The 25,173-nt window shown below is 36.4% G+C and overlaps 1 protein-coding gene across 3 annotated transcripts in view; it reads right to left on the bottom strand.

Moving 5' to 3' along the window:
• The window catches only part of LOC127964099 (receptor-type tyrosine-protein phosphatase S), a 50,688-nt gene that overhangs the window by 10,211 nt on the left and 15,304 nt on the right, over positions 1-25,173 (bottom strand). The window contains exons 3-20 of one of the 3 annotated variants that reach the window (XM_052564293.1): positions 22,072-22,200; positions 20,876-21,021; positions 20,509-20,650; positions 19,149-19,334; positions 15,849-15,866; positions 14,016-14,126; positions 13,816-13,827; positions 12,234-12,503; positions 10,809-11,390; positions 10,555-10,697; positions 10,328-10,469; positions 4,895-4,992; positions 4,219-4,475; positions 3,165-3,258; positions 2,848-3,057; positions 2,478-2,638; positions 1,870-1,985; positions 1,700-1,738 (exon numbers count right to left, since the gene is read on the bottom strand). In XM_052564293.1, the coding sequence (XP_052420253.1) occupies positions 1,700-1,738; positions 1,870-1,985; positions 2,478-2,638; positions 2,848-3,057; positions 3,165-3,258; positions 4,219-4,475; positions 4,895-4,992; positions 10,328-10,469; positions 10,555-10,697; positions 10,809-11,390; positions 12,234-12,503; positions 13,816-13,827; positions 14,016-14,126; positions 15,849-15,866; positions 19,149-19,334; positions 20,509-20,650; positions 20,876-21,021; positions 22,072-22,150 (2,806 nt within the window). In that variant the 5' untranslated portion in view covers positions 22,151-22,200. The remainder of the gene's footprint in view (positions 1-1,699; positions 1,739-1,869; positions 1,986-2,477; positions 2,639-2,847; positions 3,058-3,164; positions 3,259-4,218; positions 4,476-4,894; positions 4,993-10,327; positions 10,470-10,554; positions 10,698-10,808; positions 11,391-12,233; positions 12,504-13,815; positions 13,828-14,015; positions 14,127-15,848; positions 15,867-19,148; positions 19,335-20,508; positions 20,651-20,875; positions 21,022-22,071; positions 22,201-25,173) is intronic. The other 2 variants (XM_052564345.1, XM_052564412.1) reach the window with 2 other exon arrangements.

Raw genomic sequence — 25,173 nt, 5'->3', positions numbered from 1 at the left:
AACACAGCACACTACTGGACAGAGAGCGCACTGAGCAGTGTGAGGGAATGTTAGTGATCTCATCTATGTTTTTGCACTAGCATTCATGCATGTATGTGTTTTGAGGAGAAAACCGCTAAAAGAAGTTAACACTGTAAAGCCGATATAAAAAAAAAAAAATCATTTAACAGTTTTTTTTTAATGGCACAGTTTATTCGACAATAAAAAACATCTAAAATGTGTTATGAAATAAGAGAATTTGAAGCTCATACTCGAGAAAGGGGGAAAAAACACCTCAGTTTTATTTAAAAGCCCAAACTGTGAATAAATATGCAATTTGGTGAAGTCACTGGTTTTTATACGGCCAAAAGTAAGATGAAAAACTAGTTTTAAATGTAAATGAATGAGTTTTTTATAACAGTAAAGCAGTCTACTTACAAAAAATGCAAATACCCTCCAAATAAAAGATATTTATATAAGATATTTATATAATAAAATATATTTAAATGCTTAGATTTATGATGAAAGCTCTGTAGTTTTGGGGGTTATATAATATTTTTGGGGAACATTTAATATTTGATACTTACATTTTAACATGATTTTTCTAAAAATAAAAAAACATAATGATACGTGGAAAATCAAGTAAACCTAGCTGCTTCAGTCCAGTAAGTGTCCATCCTGAAATATTGCTACATATATAAAAGTTATTCTCGCGTTTACTTTATTCAAATTAGTAAATATTTCGCAACAGAAAGACACACGTACCATGACCCCAAGGGGAAAGTTTTTCAGTTTTGATCACGCTGATAATTTACAGGGCCTAATTTCAAGCTAAAGTGATACACTAGGCATCTATAAACTCAAATAAAAGTTTTATTTAAATAGAAAATCTCATAGTCTGGTGAAGAGCTGTAGGTCATTGGAAATGAATTTAAATTTTTTTCCCTACTAAACAGTAAACAGTAAGTAAACAGCCTCGCAGAATTTTTTTTTTTACAATTATTTCATGATATATGTTTTGTTTTGTTTTTTGTAGGAAGGGACTGGTCTCCACCCAGACACATATTCCCATCTAAACACATCTAAAATCTTTAGAAATAAAATCTGAACTACACTGAATGTGCGCAGAGGAGGGTATAGATTACAAGACGGTCAGAAGTATTAGACGAGATGAAATAAGCAAAGAGACAGCTGAATCAGATCAAATTAAACTTAAAGCAGAAATCAATTTTGCTGCATTTAGAATATCACTGAGAAGAGTTCAGTTCAGGTCTGCAGTAGTTTCCTGTTCAGCAAAGCCAAGATCAACATTGATTCAACACTGAATTACTGTAATCTTTAATAGAGCTGGCTTTATTTAGTTATAATTGTGTGCACGTCTGTGTGTGTAGATCAGTTTTTGCCATTATGGTGGGGACTAAATGTCCCCAAAAGGATAGTAAAACTTGAAATCACCTACAGTACATTGTGGAGGCCAGCCAATGGTCCCCATGAGAAAACATCTTAATATAACACTAAATGACTTAATGAAAAGCTAAAAATGCAGAAAGCTTGTGTGAGGGTTTAGAGGTTAGGGGATATAAAACATCACTGGCTAAATATACAACAAAGAAGTCAGTGGAAAGTCCAACACATGCTGGTTACTAAAGCCAAAGCGGTTACTGAATATGTGATGATGGCAGTTAAGCATTCAGTACAGACTCCCAAAACCACAACTAACTTGATAACCGTCGATAACCGATGATAGATGCACGCAAACCTAGGAAAGAGACAACACTGCGTTGATACAGACAGTGTGTGTGCAGCAACGGGGGACTGAAAGTCGATTCTTCAGCACTCTGTACCTGTGTGTGAGTGTGTTTGTGACATGTCTTTTCATCAGCATATTACCAGCCGTTGGGAAGTTGATTCTACGCAGCTCCACTGGGTCAGATGGATGCTGGGAACTCATGGCTTTACTGCTGCTGGGAAAGCTGCACTTCCTGCCCTCCAGCTCTGCCCGCTTCCTGTAACATCACACGCGCTGGAGCATTAAAGCAACACTCACTTAGCAGGAAATAGTTTCTATTGCATTTCAGTCATAATTAGATTGAGAGAGAAACATAATACACAGACCTGTCTGGTTTGCTGGTTTGTGCACGGATAAAGCGAGGGGAGAAAAAAGAATTAGGGATAAATAAAATCAGCTTCTGCTGAAGTAAAATAGAGAGCATCTATCATTTCCATCCCTTTGCTTATCACCCTTTCATTCCTTTCCGTTTCCATTCAAATGAGTGAATATTGATTCATTCAAAAGGGTTTACTCGAATGAATGATTCACTCACAAATGCTCCGTTTTTTAAGTTTACTCAAGCAATAGCTAGGAGATACAACAATTCAGAAATACGCAGAGCAGAGCAGAATTAAAATGTATGATTTTTCTATTTTAAATATTTAAATTCCCATGAATGCCATCAAATTCTCAATCACTCTTCTGCTCAATCCTCTTTCTCTCTCACCTTTTAAAGAGGAGGATGAGGATGACGATGCTAATGATGAAGATGACGGCCAGCACGGGCCCCACCACCCACAGAAGCCCCTCCTCCTCGTCTACGATTGGCTGCGGCTCAACATCGGAGAACAGCACGACATCAGAGAATGGACTCGTGGAGTACAAGGTCTGTCAATCAAAGATTCAACAGACACAAAGCACTTTTTTTTTTTTTTTTTATGCATTTTATGTTTTGCCCCAAACATTTTGAGACATTCACTCCTTTAAAAATAATCAGTTATTTGAGAATGCATGCACACACAATGATGAAATTATTATTATTATTATCATAATGGACCCCACAGTACTCCAACATGAGAGAGAAAAGAAAGACTTACGTTCTGGCCCAGCTCAAGAATAGCCAGCACGAAACACACACACTCCTGTCCGTTTACAAGAGGTCGGTTCATGAATGCTCCATACACACGTCCGTCTCCCAGTTTGAATTCAGATGGGAGATTCTGGAAATGAGCGCTGATGTACGGTTTTGCCTCCGCCTGCCTCCGTAGACGCACAGAGTGACCGGTGCCATTAATCTCCCTCAGCAGCTGGAGAAAGCCGAAAACAGGACAAGCACACCAGCTGAGTTAATCGTGTGCGACTTGATCAAATTGTACAAAATATTGAAATTACAACCTCAGCAAAAATTTATTACCTCATCAATGTTCATCTCATCTGGATCACTCCATAAATTCTGGAAGTTTCCTCCTCTCTGCCTCTTCAAAGGGACAACCACAATGTAGTATCCCCTTCAAATAAAAAACATGATATTATATTATTATGGGTGAAAGAAAAGTCTGGCTTATTTTTATAAAGTCCATTAAATATTTATGCATTCTGAAATGATACAATTCTGACAAAAATCATCAATGAAAATAAGTTTTACGTCAGCATATATATATATAGACTTAGGGTTTTATATATATATGTGTGTATGTGTGTGTGTGTGTGTGTGTGTGTGGGCATGTTTTTGTGACATAGGACACAGCTCTGTATAATGACATGGGTATGACACAGGTATTTCAAGGAGAGGGTGACTTATGAGGACATAACCCATGTCCCCATTTTTCAAAACGCTTATAAATCATACAGAATGAGTTTTTTTGAGAAAGTAAAAATGCACAAAGTTTCCTGTGTGGGTTAGGGTTAGGGGTAGGGTTGGTGAAGGGTTGTAGAATATACAGTTTCTACATTATAAAAACCATTACGCATATGGGATGTCTCCACTTTTCACAAAAACAAACATGTGTGTGTGTGTTTATGTATATGTAGATTTTTTATGTATATTTTATTCTGCGAGGCTGCATTTCAGGAAAAAAGTTATAGTAAACACTTCAACATTATTACAAATAAATATATTTTAGATTAATGAATTCTACATTATTACAATTATTTGAAAATTGTAAAAAAAAATATATATATATATATAAAAAAAATCAAATAAATGCTGTTCTTTTGAACTTTCTATTCATCAAAATTCTGCATTCTTTACATAAAAATATTGAGAAACACAACTGCTTTCAACATCAGTATATTATAATGACAATATTACAAATAATACATCACTGACAACTGTAGTAACGGTTGTTGGAAATTCTGCTTTGCCATAGCAGGACTAAACAATACTACAATATCTTAAAATATATTAAGAAAGAAAACTGTTCTTTTTAACTTTTTGAAAAGCTGACTTTCATTAGTATTTTCCTGACCTGACATTAGCCTGTCCCTGGACAGTGGGCAGCTGCAGGGTAGCGATGCTCTGAGAGCTGGTCTTGTCCAGCAGCTGGGGTTTCCCGGTCAGCAGGTTTGGAGCCGTCATGGCTTCTGCACGGTGCTCCAGGCCTCCAGTGCCATCAGCTTTACTGGTCAACAGGAAGGTGTAGAGAGACTGGGGCTTCAGCTTGGTCACCAACTTCTGCCCGAGCCGCCCATCCACCTCCACACTCTCACCATCACCATATGAGATCTAACAGAGAGAGAGAAATCAGAAGAGCAAATAAGCAAAAAATGCATACTTAATCAGCCAAGACTACACGTGTTGTGGCATACACACACTCGAGGAGGGCAGAATTAGATTAAGACTGACACTTCACACACTTGCTAACATGCACACGCTCACACGTTTATACAAACACGTTTATATCAAACACAATTCCATCTCAATATGTTGCATGAAAGGGTGGTAATGGAGAAACAACACACACACGAACACACCCACAAGTTTGTTTTTATACTGAGCTAATGATATCGTCTGTCGTCTAAGCCAGTGATTCTCAACCAGGGGTCCGGGGTCTACTAGGGGGCCAATTAGATTTTCAACACAACCTGACCCATGCACACACACATACGCATACACAGAAAAGTACTGTATTTTGCAGTACTTACAACGAGAGACAGTGCTTTATTACTGGTGGTCCGCGACTCCCAGCTCAGCAGCACTGAAGTCTTCATAGCAGCTTTCACTCTGAAGTTCACGGCAAACACTAATTCAGAAAGACAGAGAGATAAACAACAGATCAAGACATCAATACTTCAGCTCACCCGAGCAGAACCTCTGGCCTCCAACATCGCTAAAGCATTCATGAAGAACATCAGAGAATATTTCCAGCTGTTTCTACTAAAAACATTTCCCACTTCATCAGGTTTACAGGAGAAAAAAGCTAGTCACATTTTCTTCTCATAGTGCTGACAAGAATTCATCACCTTTACCACAGCAGTCTTACCAGATAATGGAGCAATCCATATTCACCTAGATCCATCTACAGAAAGATTCTCACCTTTTCTCTGCACTTAATGGACATCGCCAAATATGAGACTCAGACCCACAGAAACAGACCAGACAGAAACAGAATAATGAAAATGTAGTGATTCTGTTTAGTAAGGGTTTCCTGACTGTAAATGTTTGTGTGAGAGGATATACAGTACGTGAGTCCTACCGTCCCGTGCTGGTTGTGTTTTGATGGATAAGGGGAGACTATAGGGCCCAGGGCCGTTTTTGCAAAGCAAACACACTCTCGCCACATACTCAGTATTTGGACTTAGGCCATTGAGAACCACTGTGGCCTCCGAAACGTCCGATTCCATGGTAATGTCTGTGCCGTTACCATAAGAGACAGCCAACCACACGCGGTAAACTTGGATACGGTCAGAGCTTTTTGGTGGCTCCCATCTCAGGATCACAGACGAGGAGTTGATGCCTTCAGCTGTCAAGTTGGCCAAAAGTGGAATGGGTTCCTGTGCGCTCACATTCTGAGCATCTGTTGTCCCCGGGGCTGTTACCATGTCATCTGTAGCTGTAGGCACCACGTTTGGTGTTAGAAGTGTGACCTGAGTGCTTGAACCGTAACCCCATATAGTACGGGCCGCAAGTCGGAGTACGTACAGCACCCCTGCGCTCAGAGATGAGACGGTGTCGCTGTGTTTCTCAGCGTTTAGCTCCTGCACCATGAAGGAGTCTGAGGTCGGGTCGTCCTGGCCGTATGAGAGCCTGTAACCCAGCACAGGGGACAGACCAGCAGGAGGAGGCTGCCAATTTAGCAGCGCAGAACCATCCTCTGATGGAGCGACTGTAAGCAGGGGCAAACCTGGCACTGTGGAGTAGAGAACAATAATTTAGATCAACACTGAATATGCAGCACTGCAGTAAAGATATGTGTTGGGTAAGTGATCGCACTTGATTTTGTGGTTACTTCAACAATTAGTTCACCCAAAAATCCCCAAAAAAGCAATACGCAAAAGAAAAAAGTTGCTTTTCTATGGAATTACAATGAATTGGGACTGAAGATTTCACATTTGAAAAATGACTCATTGACATGTCCTTATGAATTAATTCACTGAAATACTGACATTCACCATAGCTTTAATGAGTGAAGTAACTCTTGGAGTTTTATCTGGTCACAAATTGGTTGAACTGTAAAGTCATGGACTCAGTATCTAATGAAATTCACAAAAGATCTTGACATCCACAAAAGCTTTCCTAGGTGCATTTTTAAGTTAATAGAAGTAGTATGATTTTCAGTGAATTATTTGATGCAGTTGGGACAAAATCGGTTTGAATGTTTATCCAGTGGAGATCTATTCAGTGAAACCTTTGAACCAGTTCGCAAAATTGTTCTGAATGATTCATTTATGAAACACAGCTTCAAAAAAAAAACAAAAAAAAACACAACAACTCAATATTCAGTCGCAGTGGTTAAGAGCAACGGAAAGGAAGAATACCATTGAAAAGAGCAAAAGTGCAATCCTCAAATTTTCTCCTTTCATAAACGGCGCCCCATACTGGACAACATGTATTCATATCAGAGACTAAATAAGGATAACAAAAAATTATTGCAGAATCACAATGCTCAATGAGAGAGACTGTTATTTTAGTACAGCATCTATAGAAGCTATTATTGTTATCTTATCGATTCGATTCACTTTATTGAAAAGTTATCAGATTACATTTTTTAGATCCCATTTTATCCCATTCAAGTACAGAAGCCTTACATGCCTACTGACAAGATAAAATAAGATTAACAACCAAGATAGCTGCAGAAGGAACTAATTTGCCTTGAAGGGACTTTTATTCATGTAAATATACATATTAAAATTCTTGGTCATGTTCAAAGTAGATATACTCACATATTGTTTCGACTCGTTCTGTGGCTGTTTACAAAAACAAGACACAGATAGTTCAAATTGAAGTAAATGCCAAGATGTAATATGATTATACACAACAACACAAAGAATAAAGGTCTACTGAGAATAAATAGTGTGAAAGGTTTACTGGAACAATTACATGGTGGTTTTAAGGCTCTTGGTTTTCGAGATTGTTATCAGAGGTTCTGTCCTAGCATGCGGATAATAAGCATATACTGATGTTATCTGATGATTTAGGCACATTAAAGTCCATTTAGAGAGCATTAGTTGAGCTAAGAAGCCTAATTACTGACAAACAAACAAAGTGATCGTCCAGATCAAGTGATAGATGGCATCTGCATCATATTTCTTCAATTAGTGGCACTACTTGAAACCTTGAAAAATGAAAAACATCTATGAAACAACTATGTGATGAAAATATTCATCACATGTCCTTGATCAAAAATGTATCACATGTCCTTGATCAAGTTCATTTTGATATATGCGATGGAGTGAATTTTCTGTTTTGCGTGATGGTTTTGCCATTTTTCAAGTTTATACAGAATGAGTTGGATAAACCTTGTGCCTATTAACAAAACAGTTAGCTAGCAGTAAATTATGTTTTTACATGTATTTACATATGCATTGAATTTTTTACACATGAATACATTGTAAATAAATATAAATACATACATATCTATTATACATTCCTTCAAATTTACAGGATTTTTTAAGTCACAGTCAAAATTGTGAAGTAATTGTGCTTAAATTTTGAGCGTCCTCGATTAAAATATTCTTTATCTTTGTCATAATGAGAACAAGTCACCAAAAATAAACATCATGTTTCTAAAGAAGGTTTGCAGCACATAATGACTTCATAAGTGTGTGTGTGTGTGTGCGTGTGTGATGTCTCCTACCTGCAGGTCTCTCAGTAGGAGTTCCTTCCATGCTGTCGCTCAGCAACTGGAGGTTTCCATGAGACTCTGGCAGAGGTGGCGTTTAAGACCCCCACATCCACACCCCGTGGTGGTGCACTGGGCACTAAAGGGCATTTTAGTAAAGGACATGCAGTCACAGCTGAGCTTTCCTTCCAGCTCACAGGAGAAGGACAGAAGAGGAAAAGAGCTTTGGTGTCAGGGTTCAGTTCATTGGAAAGAGCTTGTGGCATGACAACGCTATCTCACGGCCAGTTCGTACATATTTTACGAGGTGGCTTATTCGTACGAATTTGTACGACCTCACTCGTACGATTTTATACGATTTGTCTAAACCCCAGTGACGGTTAGGTTTAGGGGCGGGGTTAGGTATAGGTCATTCGTAAAAAAATTAATACGAATTGTGCAACTCGTAAAATACATACGTTTTGGCAACAATCGTATGAATTTGTACGAGTGAGATCGTACGAATTCATACGAATAACCTTGTGAAAAATGTACGAATTGCCGTGAGATCGGGCTGGGCATGAAAAGGGATCTGAGCAGGGTGCAAAAAGCAATTATTTATGCAGATGAAAAATCCTTAAAGCAGGAAATCCAAAGAGCATCTTGGGAAGTCAGGAATACTGCATTCAGTTGTTTCAGGATAAGGCAAATGTTAGGAGGACAAATGTGTCTTTGGTAGGCCAGGGGGTAAAATTAAGGCACTGTCATATAGACATACCATCTTCCTTTGTGCGGATCAATATCTCAAGCCCTTGACCTGTGTCAGTAAAGGCAGCAACTGTCACGGAGTACAGGGTCCCTTTCTTCAGCCCCTCTATCCGGTACCGGAAACAGTTAGACGGGATGTCCGAGATCATTTGTACAAGGTCTTTCTCCACTGCCACATATCGGATGGAGTATCCAGTTATGCTTGCATTTACATCTGTGAGGGGTGGAGCCCAGCTGAGCAATAGACTTCTGGAGGAGGGGCTTATGCATGTGACTTCCTGGGGAGGGGGTATGGACTCTGATTGGGTGGTTAGAGAAGTGGGCGGGTATAATCATGTGTTGAAGCAGCGATGGTTAGTTTTAGTGTTGTTGTGAATGTGAATGTGTGGAAAGACGAGACAAAAAAAGATGGAATAGACATAAAATGCTGTGGTAAAATAAATTAAGACATCAAACTCCAAATGACCGGTCCACATATGGTAAACTGACATAAAAAAGAAACAAATACATTTAACATAGAACTTACTTGTGTGACTCCTTCTTTCCAGATCCTTTCCTGCTCTTACCTGCTCTCTACACTTAACCCATCCACCTACATCTGTCACCTTGTTAGACAGGAGGGATGACATTACCAAAAGCAGACTGCTTTGTGTTATACGCGAGTCTGTGGACCAGTTTTGGAGAGTTACCAACTAAACTCACACCAATTTTCATTAACCCGACAGCTGTTTAGTGTATTGGTTTCACAGTAACAAGCATTAATTGCCAACAGTAGCAATGTGTCCAAAATTCTGCAGCTGAGTGAACAAAGGTAATAAAAACATGCTCTCTTTAACTCTGCTCTTCCATGTCTAGCAAGGGGAAACTGATTCATATAAGTGAATCTGATCATACTGACAGGTACACAAAGAGGCTCATGACTAATTTATTTAAATCCCACTGCTTATTGTTATGTACAGTTCAAATTTGTATAAATATAAACTATAAATTGGGGTGTAGTTATAAGTTTATTATCTGTATTATCTATTTAATTATGATTAATTATTTTGTTTATTGTATTAATTACCTGTTAAATTTGAATGCTGTCATCCCATAGCTTTTATGTCCTTGTTCAAAAGTTTACAATCAGTGAGACGTTTGAATGTTTTTGAAAGAAGCATCTTACACTCACCAAGGCTGCATTTACTTGATGAAAAAACAAAACAGTAATGCTGTGAAATATTATTACAATTGAAAATAACTGCTAACTATTTTAAAATGCAATTTTTTCTTGTGATGCCAAAGCAGAATTTTCAGCAGCCATTACTCCAGCTTTTCATGTCACATGATCCTTCAGAAGCATTTCTTATTATTATCAATATAGAAAACAGCTGCTTAATATTTTTGTGGAAACCATGATGCATTTTTTTCAGGATTCAAAGGATGTAAAGTTCACAAGGGCAGCATTCTTTTATGATATTATACATGCCTTTACTGTCAATTTAACTTAACAAAAATGACAACTTCTAAAAAAAGCCCCCAAACTGTCTGCAGTCTGCACAGTACATACGTGTTTGTGGAGTCTGAACTGTGATTTCACTGGTGAACGCTCCTAGGCCGTGTTTACTGCGCGCTGCTAGTTGAAATATGTAAGTGGAAAACGGCTTCAGATTCTTCAGCAGATAACTAGAGCTGGGATCAAATGATATTTTCTGGAAGATAGAGGGTTAAAGTAATTAGCATAAAAGCAGACGCTACAAAAATGAAAACATTTTGTATGTGTGCGTCTGTGTGTACCTGCTCTGGCTGGTCTCCAAGCCTGTAAATGAGCTCATAGCCAGTGATGGCATCTGTGCCGCTGTGAGCAGGAGGGATCCACGACAGAAGAATGCTAGTCTCTGATTTCACCTCTGCCTTCAGCTCTGTGGGCTGGGATGGGACTAGAAATGAGAGGAGGAAGAAAGATGATGCTTGGAGAATGATGCAACACAAACAAAATAGGCTGCAATATTAGAATCTATAAAATAATCCTAATATCACATTCTGCGCACCTCCTGTCCTGGCAATGATGTGCAGGTCGCTGGAAAGAGGTCCATCTCCCACTGCGGTGAAGGCGAGAACTCTAATATAATAGGTTTTGTTTGGTGTCAGGTCTCGTATGTTCAAAAAATTGGCCCCTCGAACCATTTCCTTCTCCCATTGGTTCACAAGCAGCGATGAATCTGACGTGTAATACACCCTGTAACCAACCACCTGACCGTTGGCTTCCTCTGGCTCCTCCCACTGCACCATCGCCGTGGAACCACTCAGCATCCGACCTCTGACGCGACGAGGAGGGGAACTAGGCGCCTGTTCGGCCGTGCGAGCTTCCACCGTCTGACTCGGTGGGCCGCGGCCGATCGAATTCACCGCCATGACCCGGATATGGTAGTGTGAGTAGGGGCTGAGTCCACCCACGCTGTAACGAGTTGTTGCTATGGCATCAATTTCTTTAAAGGGGTCGGTGGAGGAGGCGGGACGATACTGGATGATGTAATATGAGACAGGAAGTGGATTTCCACTGTCCCACATTAGAGTAATGCTGGTGGCAGATCGCTCCATGACAACTGGAGCTCCTGGAGGATTGGGAAGGGCTACGGAAGGAAGGAAGAGATGGATAAATTAGGGTGAAATAGATTTGAAATATTAAATAATAATTTAATAATAAACACATTTAAGTGAAAATTGTTCAAACATCTGGGATCAGTAACATAAATTTATACTTTTATTAAGCAAGCGTGCATTAAACTGATCAAACATGACATTACAGACTTATAATAACTTAAAATATAATAATAAGAAGAAGAATTTTAGTTGAGAATCAAATCAACATATTATAATGATTTCTAAAGGACACCAAAGACTGGAGTGATGGCTCATAAAATCCAGCTTTGCCATCATCACAGGAATAATTTACATTTTACAATATATTAAAATTGAAAACTTATTTTAAATCAATAATATTTCACACTATATAACTGTTTTACTGCATATTTGATAAAGTAAAAGCAGCTTTGGTGAACATATGAGACTACTTTCTAAAAAACAACAATTATACTGCTTCCTAAAAAGCTATTTTTGGCCAAATTAAAGCAGAAATTGGTTTTTTTTTCAAGGAAGGCAATCTCAATGCACTGAAACAAGCTCAGTCAGACCAAAAAAAATAAAAAATAAGATGGTGAATAAAGGGAAAGAAATTTTGATTTTGTGTGCTCTCAGAGTGAGTTGTTGTCTTTGAAGAGTGTTCCAAGTCGTCGACTTTAGTAAGCTAGGCATTAGACAGCAAGGCAGCTCTCTAGGCTTTGGAACAATCATCAGCCACCCTGCTTCCTAAATATTGGCTCTGCCCATGGAACATATTGCTTAACTAAATGATCTCACTTTCTTCAATAACATTATGCATTTTCAAAGAATCTTTTAACATCACTCCTGCGTACCTTTAACTGTGATCTGAGCAATGGTTTCAATAACTCCGAGAGTCGACATGGCCACACACGTGTAGTTGACAGACTGGCTTACATCTGTGAGCTCTAAAACATTCCGCCCAATAGGCATGTCATCTTCTGGAGTCAAATCCTCTGATCCCAGCATCCACTTGACATATGGCATGGGGACGCCCACTGCCTGACAGGAGATATTCACACTTCCTCCCGGCATGATCTCATAATCCATCGGTGGCACTGAGAAGTGAGGAGGGATGCGACGCACTGAGGGTGTGAGAGACAGTGAGCCATTTAGTAATTCATCCTAAAGACATTATTAATGCTACAGAGAGCATTGCGTTGAATAGGATACACCCTCAAGATGTTGTGCGCTGCAGGATATCAATCTGTGCTGTACAGAAGAGTGGGATACGATGTGGCTGTGTCTCCTCTTTTATGTGCAAGACTTTTTGTGACATGACTATATAATTAGAAAGGACCTATCAAATACAGCTCAACATACTGTACATATTCCACATGGCAACTCTAATTATTTTAATGTTAAAGCAAATTTACTTAGGTTTAAAAATATATTATACAAGTTGGTGAACTGCTAGAGTACAAATCAGGGACATTTTGCTAAGAAGTAGCCATGAAGAATTTCAAGACAATTTTTCTTGTGGGGTAAAGTGTGCCAGACAAATTCAAGTCTGCTTTATGAAAATGCTAATAATATACAAAATAAAATTGGGACGCATCAGTCATTTTTGTTATTTTTTTTTTTTTCATTTATGTTAGATAAATAAATTTTTATTTGTTTATCTTAAATTGTATTCTAAATCATATTTGTATAAAATTAAATTGTTAATTCATGTTAGCTCAGGAGTGTTAAATAATAAAATGTATTTAATGTAGTATAACTTTATGTAATATATACATTTATTACTGTAAAACAACTTTTGATTTTAATAATGCCAGCAAATGTAAATTAACATTAACTAAGATTAATAAATGCTTAAGAATAATTTTGTATTATTAAGTTAATGTTAACAAATGGTACCTTAGTGTAAAGTGTCATATTTCTATATAATACTTAAGCATTTTTATGGTTCTATGTTAGGGATGCTTTCTTGTAATTTCATTAATACACCATGAAATATATTATATATATTTTATAATAAATTTCTCTCTTCTGCATTAGATTTTTTTCTGGGAACAAATCTGTACCCTTCTCTCCCCTGCTTTTACAATAAATTGTGAAAATACAAAAAATGATGGTGCTGCAATGTCTCAGTGTTCTATAATTAAATGCATAACCTCTGATGAATGTATGCAATACATTTTTAAAAAAAATTGTTTCGATGGACACAATTTCAGATGAGTGCATGGCATTATCATTTGCTATTAGCATGATGTTATGGAATGCAGTTAAGTAGGATCAGGTGAAAAATGTCGAATTGATATGCAGTATTAAGATCTGGAGAGTGAGTTGGACTGTCCGGAGTGAAGGGAAGGATTAGACTATGTGGATGTGAGAGTCTGAGACTTAGATTAGAGTAAGAAACACAGAGTTGGATTTGAGAGGAAGAGCACTTACCATCTCTTAACTCTACAGAGGAGCCGGCAGTGAGAAATGAGCCAACAAGGAAAAATAAACACATGATCAATAAGTTAAGAACAGATGATCTAAGAAAAATCAGACTACACAGATTCTCTGTATCTCTTCATAAGAATGTGTTAATTACAACTTTCATTTTCTGATTCTACAGCACTCAAATAAGTAACTCAAAGCTGTACCTCTGACGTAAAGGTTAGCTGGCGCCGAGTAGCGCGTTCCTTCGCTGTTGGTCGCGACACACTCGTATTTACCCTGATCAGTTTCTTCACTCTGATCAATCTGAAGTGCACCTGGATACACACGCACATATAAAGGCATTTTCATTTACAACACACACAGACTTTGCCACCAGCCCAGTCCTTCGGAAATAATGTTCTGGGTTGTGTACAAGTTAAGCTCTATAGACAGGCATATATACGTTTTGCAAAGTTAGTAAGCAATTCTATCATGATAGTGTCATCTGTCATGTCTTATATTTCTGTATTTACTTTACAGTTTATCCCGTCACAACACATTCCTCCCACACAAACTGTTTAGCATGACAGTGGTATCAGAGTATATATATATATATATATATATATATATATATATATATTTATATATTAGGGCCGGGACTTTAACGCGTTAATTGAGATTATTTAATTACACAAAAAATAACGCGTTAACTAAGATTAATTAAATTGCACTGGTCTGCTAGACTTGGTTGAACAAAAATAAACAATATTTTGTTGCTTAAGCTTATGTATTCTGTCATTATTCAATGGTATACTATAAATCCATGTGAAAAAAAATTACTTCTCACTGTTCTCAGGTCAAATATTTATATGCGATTAAAATGCGATTAATTTCGATTAATTAATTACAAAGCCTCTAATTAATTAGATTAATTTTTTTAGTCAAGTCCCGGCCCTAATATATATATATATAAAACTGGTAACAGTTTTCCAATAACAACATAAACAAGATATTGCCTTAATATCTCAAAAATGAAAGTCTAACAAGTGTCTTTGCGTAAGAGAAAAAGAAAAGCAGTCAGCCTCTTTTAACAATGTTATTTAAATACTATTACATAAAAATAAAAAATAGCCTGATTTGTCATCCACAAAGAAATTGTTAGCTGGAAAATGAAATGATGTTTAATAAGAGGGAGAAAGAAGTGAACAGATCCGCAAAGGGATCGGAAGAGCATGAGAAAAACAGCAAAAGCTGATCAAATGTTTTAATTTGAGCAAAGAATTTCAAGCATGTCACTGAAATTGCAAACCTAATGGTCTATATTTCACAATACAAGATAATACAGGATAACTTAGTTCGTCTCTTCTCTGCTCCCATTATTTAGCTCAAAAACATCAGTTAAAAGTCAAATTACAGCATACTGTATATATCATATTTTTCCTTTTAAGCAATGATGCAACTATTCTGGACTGGAGGGGGACAAAAAAAAAGTAGATTTTCTTCGCTTTTTGTCCCCAGCTATAAGCTTTATTATGTAATATACACATGTAAAATTTATAGCTTTCAAGGACAACAGACCAAAAACTAAAGAGGACTCTCAAATTTGTATCCAATAATATCCTCTTGAATGTTTCAGGGATGAGCATTTCGATATGTCCTGCTCACGCTTCCTGTTTCAAAGAGTAATGCATCACCCACAAGAAAGAAAACTGCACTAGACATGTGTCACAGGGTTCTTTACAAATCTGCCCCTGAAATAAAAAAGTTAATCTCTCTCCTCTTTCATTTTAAGTAGATATTTCAAATGATTTCTATCCACTCACATAATTAATGTCAATTGATACCATGAAAATATCACATTCAGATAAGATCATTGGAAAGGGGAGGTAGTTTTACATGGCAACAGAACATTAATCATGATAAACACAGTCTCTGAGAATGACATGGTTAGTCAAACAGAGAGAGAAAGAGAGAGAGAGAAAGAGGAAAGGGAAGAGGCAGAGAGAAAGAGAGTGGTAAGGTGTAGATAGATGTGGTGGGCTGCTTTAGTCTCTTACCTCGGATAGGTGTACCCCCTGGATGTGTGAGAATGAAAGCAGATGGGAGATTAAAGAGAAGACGAGTTAGTGCAGCGAGGGAGAATGACAAACAGACAGAGTGACAGAGAGAGGGAGCAGAAAGATAGAGGGGTAAAAAACAGCAAAAAGAAAGAGTGCAAGAAAGAGAAAGAGGGAGGAGGGAGACTCTTCATGTCTTAAGTGCAAAGTGTATGTTGAGTTTTTATGAGATGTTTTCAAATATAATTGTATATATATATGTATGTATATATATAAATATATATATATATATATATATATATATATATATAAACGTAATAAAAAAATGCTCTGATCTGGTTTATTGCATATCCCTGTTTCAGAAATCCTTTTAATCATTCCCACAATAAAAAATATAGAAGCCTGTTTCCGCCACTGAATAAAAAATTAAAAAGGTAAATGCAACTTTCTGCATAATCTAAACTCTAAAAATCACAGTTCTGACCTTATTTTATTTTTTTCACAATTTTTTTTACTTTATTTATTTATTTATTTTGTCTGAATTCTGAGACACAAACTCTCTATTGCGAGAAAAAAAACTTTAAAAAAAAGTCAAAATGACCTTTTTTATTCAGTGGCAGAAAAAAAAACTTCCATAAAAAGGGCAAATAAGGATTAGAATTAGAAATAAAGAAAAAAGTAGCCCTGTGAAATCTAATTAATGGTTTCAGAGAAAAACAACCGATTGCAAATGCAGTGCAGTTGAATAATTCATGATAGACTGTTTATTAAATTAAATAACCAGATTACAAGACTGAAGGCTGGAATAAAAAGCCAAGAATCTGCTACATCAAAGCTCTTCCCACTAAAGATGCTGTGATATCAGTGTCACATGTAAAATACCAAGTGTTAAATGCGAGAGAAAATACAACTGACAAAACATGACGGAAAATTTACAACCAAGCCGTCATTGACATAGCGATTATTTAGTTTAGATTATTAGTTCATAAAACCAGTGCAACAGAGAAAATACCTTTGAAAAATTGCAAAGAACACAGAGACTTAAGACAGGCAGACTCAAGCCCAGAAAGAGAAGAAAGCCAAAAAAGGCCACGGTTTTGGGTGTAAAGCCACTGTAACATTCAGCATTGGGACATTCAAACCTATCTAGGCAACAAAGTGAAAGAAAGAAAGAGAAAGAGAGAGAGATCTGAAAGAGTGAGGGGGTAGTGATGCAGGAAATCCAATGCCGAGGGCAGTGAGCGTTTGGAGAAGTTAAAGAGTGAGCTAGTGAAGGAGGGAGTGAGAAAACGTAAGTGAGAGTGGAAGCCTCACATGTTAGAGGGACAGCGCTCAGGTAAGACTGCTGTGTGTGAACAGAACACACTATGTGCTGACTATGTGTGTGGAGAGAGGGTGACTGTACTGTTAGGGGAAATACAATATATAGATACATCATGCGCTTTACCAAGAACGATATGTTTGTTTGTTTGTTTGGAGCTTGAAAGTGTGAGTGTGTGTTGTGCCTCAGAATAACACACTTACCAAATGACTCTGTAGATTAAAACACAGAAAAAGAGACAGCACATTTATCACTTAAGGTACTCGTACAGCAAAAACAGTGTGTTTGAGACTGTGTGTGTGTGTGTGAGAAAGGCTATGGGATTTCTTTAAAGATGAACTTTAAGAGGTTTGCAGTATGATTGGTGTGACAGTGACTGCTTGCACGGACAATTGATTTTTCCCACTGCTATGATTTGTCTTGTGTATGTATATTGTATTATCACCTTTTCCTTGTTTTGCTTACTTTGTACTTTTATTGTTATGTTTTCTAAAGGATGTGTGACACTGAACCACGAAACCAGTCATAATGGTCAACTTTTGAAACTGAGATTTATACAGGATCTGAAAGCTGAATAAACAAGCTTTCCATTGATGTAGGATCATCTGTTGTTAGGATATGACAATATTTGAAAAATTAAAATAATGAGAAAATCACCTTTAAAGTTGTCCAAATTAGGTTCTTAGCAATGCATATTACTTTTCAAAAATTAAGTTTTGATATATTACAATAGGAGATTAACAAAATATATTCATGGAACATGATCTTTACTTAATATCCTAATGATTTTTGGCATAAAAGAAAAATCTATAATTTTGACCCATACAATGTATGTTTGACTGGTTTTGTGCTCCAGGGTCTGCTCATATAGCAATGCACAGTATAAACTATATACACATGTTCAAAATTTGGGGTGGCTTTTTAATGTTTTTGAAAATGTCTCATGCTTACCAAAACTGTTTTTGCTCAACACAGTAATAATGAGAAATATTATTACATATTAAAATAACTGTTTTCTATTTGAATGCATTTTAAAATGTATTTTATTCCTGTGATCAAAGCTGAATTTTGAGCATCATTACTTCAGTCTTCAGTGTCACATGACCCTTCAGAAAACATTATAATATTCTGAAGACAAAAATAATAGTGTTGCTTAATATTTTTGTAGAAATGTTTACAGGATTCTTTGATGAAAAGAAAGTTAAAATAAATAGCCTTTATTTAAAATAATAATAAAAATAATATATAAATGTCTTTATAGTCACTTTTGATCAATTTAATGCATCCTTGCTGAAAAAAGTATGAATTTCTTTAAAAGAATAAATAATATTAAATTAATTAAAATCTTACTGACCCCAAACTTTTCAAGCAATAGTGTACAGTATATCAATACCACATGAATTAATCTATAATATTAGATTATTATTGTTTTTCGTTTATTTAATCCAGTATCAGTTAATTATATATAGTTAGATACTTATGAATGCTAATTTTTTACTTCAAGGAAATCTTTAAAAGCAGTTAATTTAATAACACTGTTCAGTCTCTAACAAATCTGAAAATGAAAATAAAATCAATTTACACAATGTATATTATAATGTTATCAATTGTAAATACAAACAAAATAGTAAAGTTCAATATTGCGCACAACATGAACATAATTACTACCATAAAGGTATACATTTCAATACTGGTGCATCCCTAATGAATTATGTATATGAAGTAAACACATTATCATATTATTGTTATTAATATCATTAATATTAGTAGCTTGTTTCAAGTGTAAACATAACTCAGCTGGTCATGTGATCTCAACATGTAGAACTAAACATTTTTTATAAGCTACTGATATGACTCTTCATCTCATGTGAGTGTACATTGTTTAAAATCTTTTTTTAAAGAGCTAAATTTACTAAGTGCACCTTTAAAAAAACTGAGGAGAATAAGAGCACAGAGAGTGTGTAAATGAGCACACACACCTGAGCGCAGCTGTTTGATCCGCCCGTGAGTGTATGTGTCTATGGGGAGGAAATCTTTAAACCAGGTGATCTCAGGGTCAGGTGCTCCACTGGCTGCACACAGCATGGTAGCAGTGCGAGAACGCTCCACCACCTTCAGCTGAGGACCCATATCTATAGACGGGAAACCAGCGGGAAGCTGGTCCTCTGAAATAAACAAACACACATTACACTCACACCTCTGCCTTCAGGTATATTAGATCTCTACAAGATGAAGGTGATCTTATACATATCTTATGCAAAACAGCACACATTTTTTCAGTCTTTATTCATTAAGGATCTATTCTTGTAGCACCAACAGGTACTATTTAAAAGAATAAAAAAATAACAATACATCTAAGACTATTTTTAATTTCACACACACACACACACACACACACACACACACATATATAGACACACACACACACACACACAGAATATGTATTAAAGATGATATTTTAAGCTTTATCCAAGGTATTATTTCAGTTTAATATATTAATATATTAATGTAATATATTAATTTAACTATTAACACATTTTATTAACCATGTAATATTATTACTGTTTCATTTTGTTTTCTAAAGTCAGAAATTATGAAATACATCAGTTATCTTATTCTATAGACAGTTTAAAAAAAAGTAAGAAATAAAAAAAAATATATATATAATTATATATATATATATATATATATATATATATATATATAAACATATATATATATATATATATATATATATATATAAACATAAATATATTTAAATTATATATATATATATATATATATATATATATATATATATATATATATATATATATATATATATATATATATATATATATATATATATAATATTTTAGGATTAAATAATCATATTTTGGGGTCTTTGACATAAAAAAAGTAACAATTTAGTATAAGGACCTATTAACAAGTTATTTATTAGCATGCCTGTTATTAACAGATTGGCTGTTTATTAGAACTTATAAAGCACATGTTCTGCCTGGCCATATTCTACATCCCTAATTCTACCTAATACCTAAACCTAACAACTACCTTACTAACTATTAATAAGCAGCAAATTAGCAGTTTATTGATGCAAAAGTCATAGTTGCTAGCAGCAGAATTGGACCTTAAAGTGTGAAAAAAAAAAACAAAACATAATATCCACAAAATTATCCCCAAAACAACACAGAAAATGATTAAAGCCCTTATAGATTTAGAGATTCAGCGTGGGCCTATATTTGCATATGCACCATTATTTTGCTTATTGGTCACTGCATAAAAAACTTTATCTAATTGGTATTTCCTATGAATACTCTCAGTGCAGAATTGTGTACCTACCGCGGAGAACACTGAGCCGTGTGGAGGCGCTGATCTCTCCTGCTTCATTAGATGCCACACATTCATACACAGCCTCATCACGGGGGGTCCGCAGCGGCTGCACTCGCAACACAGACCCTGAACCATCCTCAAACTCTATCACCTACACACACACACACACACACACAGAGAAATGTGTTAGGAACTCCCTGAATAGCCTGTGTGTCTTTATAGACCATGTGTATGGCATCCTTTGAGCCAGAGCAAATGTGTGAAGTTACAGGAAATGTACTGTGGGAATCTCACTTTAGTAGTGTTACAACCGTGCAGCTGATGTGTAAGCAAGCTGTCTGTACGGTTTATTTTTGTACAATTGAGATGTGTTTACCTCGAATCTCTGGTTGGTGACTTTTTTGCCTTTTCTGCTCCATGTGATTCTAGGCTGCGGATCTCCTGTGGCTTGACATACGAAGGAGGCCACGCCCCCCTGAACACCTATCTGATCAACGGGCGTCCGAGTGAACTGAGGAGGAGCTGCAGAGGAAGACAGAGATTTGTTGTCTGTTTAAGCGGAACGCAATAACAAAGCATGTGTGAACACACATTTAAAAGAAAGGCATGTCTTAAAATATGTACAACATTTTCACCACATTCCCTTGTTAAAAATGACAGAAACCTGTCTTTAAAATCATAAAACGTTTTTGAAAATCAGGCTCTGATTTCAGGTGTGCATTAAAAGTGCATTTTAACTGCAGATACTGTAAGTGGTGTGATTGATGCAGTCTGCAGCGGTTGCTAATCCACTCGATCTAAGGATGATGCACATTAATCTGCCCATCAGCTCCAAACTAATGGCATGTGTAACTATCCAAAGGCCCAGCTCAGGTTCAGACAGAACAATGAAGTGAATGCGTGGGTGAAATTTCATGTCATCACCCCCGATGATGTGCGATCAATTCACTTTACATGCTTTCATAGACACAGATAATGCTTACACTAGAAAGCCCTTGGGTGCAATTACTCTTACATTTTTATAAAGTACAATTAAAAAGACTAAATAGAGAACAATAAAATTATTATAATAATTATTATAAAATAATTTCATTAAAAAAATCTATTTAATAAAGTATTATTAACTGAAATAGTTTTTACAAATAAAAATTCTACATTTAAATTCTTAACAACTAAAACTGTAAAACTGTACTTCTTTCCTCTTCTACTAGAGAATAACGTAATGCCCATCTGATTATCTTCTTTAATGCTTTATCGTGCATCAAAATCCATGTATTAAATGTTGACGTCATTTCTTTACGTAGTCAGAGTTGTCTTGTAAACACTGATCCGAACATTTGGTGTGGTGAAGGAAACAAATGGAGGACAGCATTATAATCCCTCCAACTGCTTTAGAGCGATTGAAATTGCTTAGCATGCTCTGAAACCTTATTTTTAATAGCACGCTACACTGTAAGCTGCATTGAAGTGTGCCTTTATCTTTTGCGCTTTATCATGAAAGAGCCAGCAATTATTTTGAGTTTTAGAGGATTCTGCCTATGTTTTATGCTTGTTTGACATCTGTGTACTCACTTTCCGCATGTGCCAGCTGGAGCACGCTCAGAAGAATCAGCTGGTAGGCGCTTCTGTAGATCATGTGACCTCTGGCCATCCTCTCATTGGCTTATCTGTGGATCACCAAGCTGTAAGTGCACTCATAACCTAAAGTAAACATGTGAACAAGTAAACATATCTGTCAGTCACGTGTGTAGGCCGCAGCACGACATGAATTGATTACATCAATCAATTAGTACTCTTTGTGTAAGACTTTCTCTGAGGACCAGATCACAAATCACTGAGTGGTCACTTAACATAGAGCCTTCACAGACAGAGAGTAGTCGAGCTTGCATTAAAGGAATAGTTCACCCAAAAACAAATGTTGTTCCAAACTGAATAGAGGACTGTTGAGCTCCAAAACATAAGTAAAAAAAAGAAACAAATAAACAAACATAAATAAAGCAGCATAAAAGAAGCCCATATGATTTGTGATAATGTATATTCAAAGTCAACTTACTGAAACTCTTGCTGTAACTGTGACTGACATCAATGTCAGTGTTGTTTTATGTTTCAGAGTGCTTTTACACCTTTATTTTTTATTATTCTACATGCTTCCAATCGGACAGATTTGTCCACAATCTGGCTCATAGTCTTAAATCAATGTCCCGGGAGGAAGACTTTGTTAGAGAATTAATCAATTAGTCAATTAGTTTCGCTAGCAGTTATAAGTACTCTATCTTCAAATTATTATTAGCTAATAGCTATTAAAAACAAAAGTCAATCAAGGCAATAGCAGCATATGATGTCACTTTCATCACAGATATTTAAAGATAAATTAGTGACCTCCCCAAATGGGAACTCCACCTTTAAAAAGGCCTGTTTTATGAGTTCTCCCCCGGATTTAGCGAGCTCCACTCCTATCGACTGCATCATTTTTCATCCACACAACAGACTTCTTGCATACTACTTATAAAGTTACTCTAAAATGTTTTCTTCTCTGCTTTGAGCATAAATACATCATCTCAAAATCAGCCTTGTACAGCCGCTTCTGCGAACACAAATGGTGGTAGAGCATTGCGTTAGCAGCACAAAAGGTTGTGGGTTCGATTCCCAGGGAACACAAATACTGGTAAAAAACATTATAGCCTTAATGCACTGTAAGTGGCTTTGGATAAAAGCGTCTGTTAAATGCATAAATGTAAAAATGTAAATAACTCGGCAACGCTCTCCAGCCTAACACTCACAGTACTATTGAGTTAATACTATGAACATCATGCAAATATTATATTCACACAAATAAAATACATGCGCAACAGTTACATTATTGCCCATATAAGACAAACCATTACACAAACATCAGGAATAGGTTACATTTTTAAATATATTACCATATAAAATGATATATTGCAGTAGAATTTCACAGTATTAATGCAGACTTGGTGACTAATTTCAAAACAATTATAATATCTTACTGAAACATTAAAAAGTCGTTAGGAACCCAACACTTTTAAAGGTGCGGTAAGTGTTTAGAGTGGCATAAATACAGAATTTTCATCTAATCATTTAATTTACTTCAGAATGTTGTCGCTTATTCTATTAGTATTAAGTGTTGCGATAAAATGTCACAATCTCACTTTGGACTATTCAGTTTGCACATTTTCCCTGTTGTGTTGGTTATCATAGTTATCAGTTTGATTTCGTCCTTTAGTTCAGGTGTGTGCCATTAATTATCCTTGTTTGCACATGTACTTAAGTTGTGGTGGGTTCTTGTCTGCATCAATTGTGTTGTAGCTGTTCTCTTGATATGCATTTAGTTTTTGTCTTCATCGTGTTCGTTCTGCAGCACGGCTGTGTGACAAACATTACAACAATCTGCCATTACACACACTTTACAACTGTCAGCTGAGTTAGCGAAAAAGTTTTATAAGGGGAAAGCTGACAGTAGGATGAACAAAAACCAATAACAACTGTCCTGGTTATAGCAAACGTGGGAAGAAAAATCATTTTAAAGTTATACAGAGTTCAGATTATAACTCTGTAAAACTTTAAGTATAAAAACAGCATGTAATATATGATAATTTGAGACAGCTCCTAAAGGCCTCTCTCTCTAGCAGGCTGGAAAACTTTACAGTAAACTCAATAATTATAACATTCAGCCCATAAATGTATAATGCATCTTGCTTCTGAAAATATAACGACGAGAACAAGAGAGAGAGGTAGAAAGAGTTGGGTGGGCAGTTGAACTGCACTAAGTAAAAGTTAAATAAAATATGGATGCTGTGCATGGGAGACTGCCACAGATGGGGGGAGTGTTGGGAATCGCTATGGTAACTCTGCCCCCATGAGCACCATGCTTGTCACATCGCATCACATCATTAAGAGAGAGAGTGGTTGCAGACCCCCTCATCCGTGCTGCCTCCCCTGTGTCCCATCTATATTTAATTCCTCCACTGCTCTCTGAGGCTTCCTTCACTTTTACAGCACTGAGAGAGAAAAGACCACACGTGTCACTTCCTGCAGGGAATCATGATGATGTAGGAAACGGGGAACGGTGACACGTACAAACCCCAAAATGATGTGTTTCCACACGCTAGTATTCTGCTGTGGAGGAAATGGGTCAGTCTGACCTCTGACCTGTGTAAAACTGAAGCCATTCAAACCCCTAAACCTGCACACACACACACACACACACACCATCTGCCTCATTTGGAAAACACTCCACATCAGCTTTACACAATCCCTAATACACATTATTATCAGGAAAATATGTAGATTTATGCAAGGCATCAGCAGAGTATATCCACCAAAGATACGTTACAGCTAAGACCAATGGTGAAAATGCTGCTGTTACTGTATGTATTTTTCTCATTTATATTTCATAAGAATTTCAGTAAAAAAATAATTTTTTTTACATTAAATATTACAAATTAAAAGAATACCAATTTTTAAAAAATGCATGTAGCACAGAAAAATGTATTGCTACTGCATATATGACAGTCCCTCCAGAAAAACGCGGATATTTTTTGTGATCTACAATCCAGATTTAAATTAGAATCTGGATTGTAGATTTTCAATGTGGATTTTGTGTTTGTTTGTTTGTGTGTGTGTGGATTATTTTCCTCTCCCCTGTGTTAGAGC

The sequence above is a fragment of the Carassius gibelio genome, chromosome A1 (assembly GCF_023724105.1).
Source record: "Carassius gibelio isolate Cgi1373 ecotype wild population from Czech Republic chromosome A1, carGib1.2-hapl.c, whole genome shotgun sequence".
Classification (NCBI taxonomy): Eukaryota; Metazoa; Chordata; class Actinopteri; order Cypriniformes; family Cyprinidae; genus Carassius; species Carassius gibelio.
Note: the sequence above shows the minus strand (reverse complement) of the source record. Positions and strands in the feature narration are given on the sequence as shown.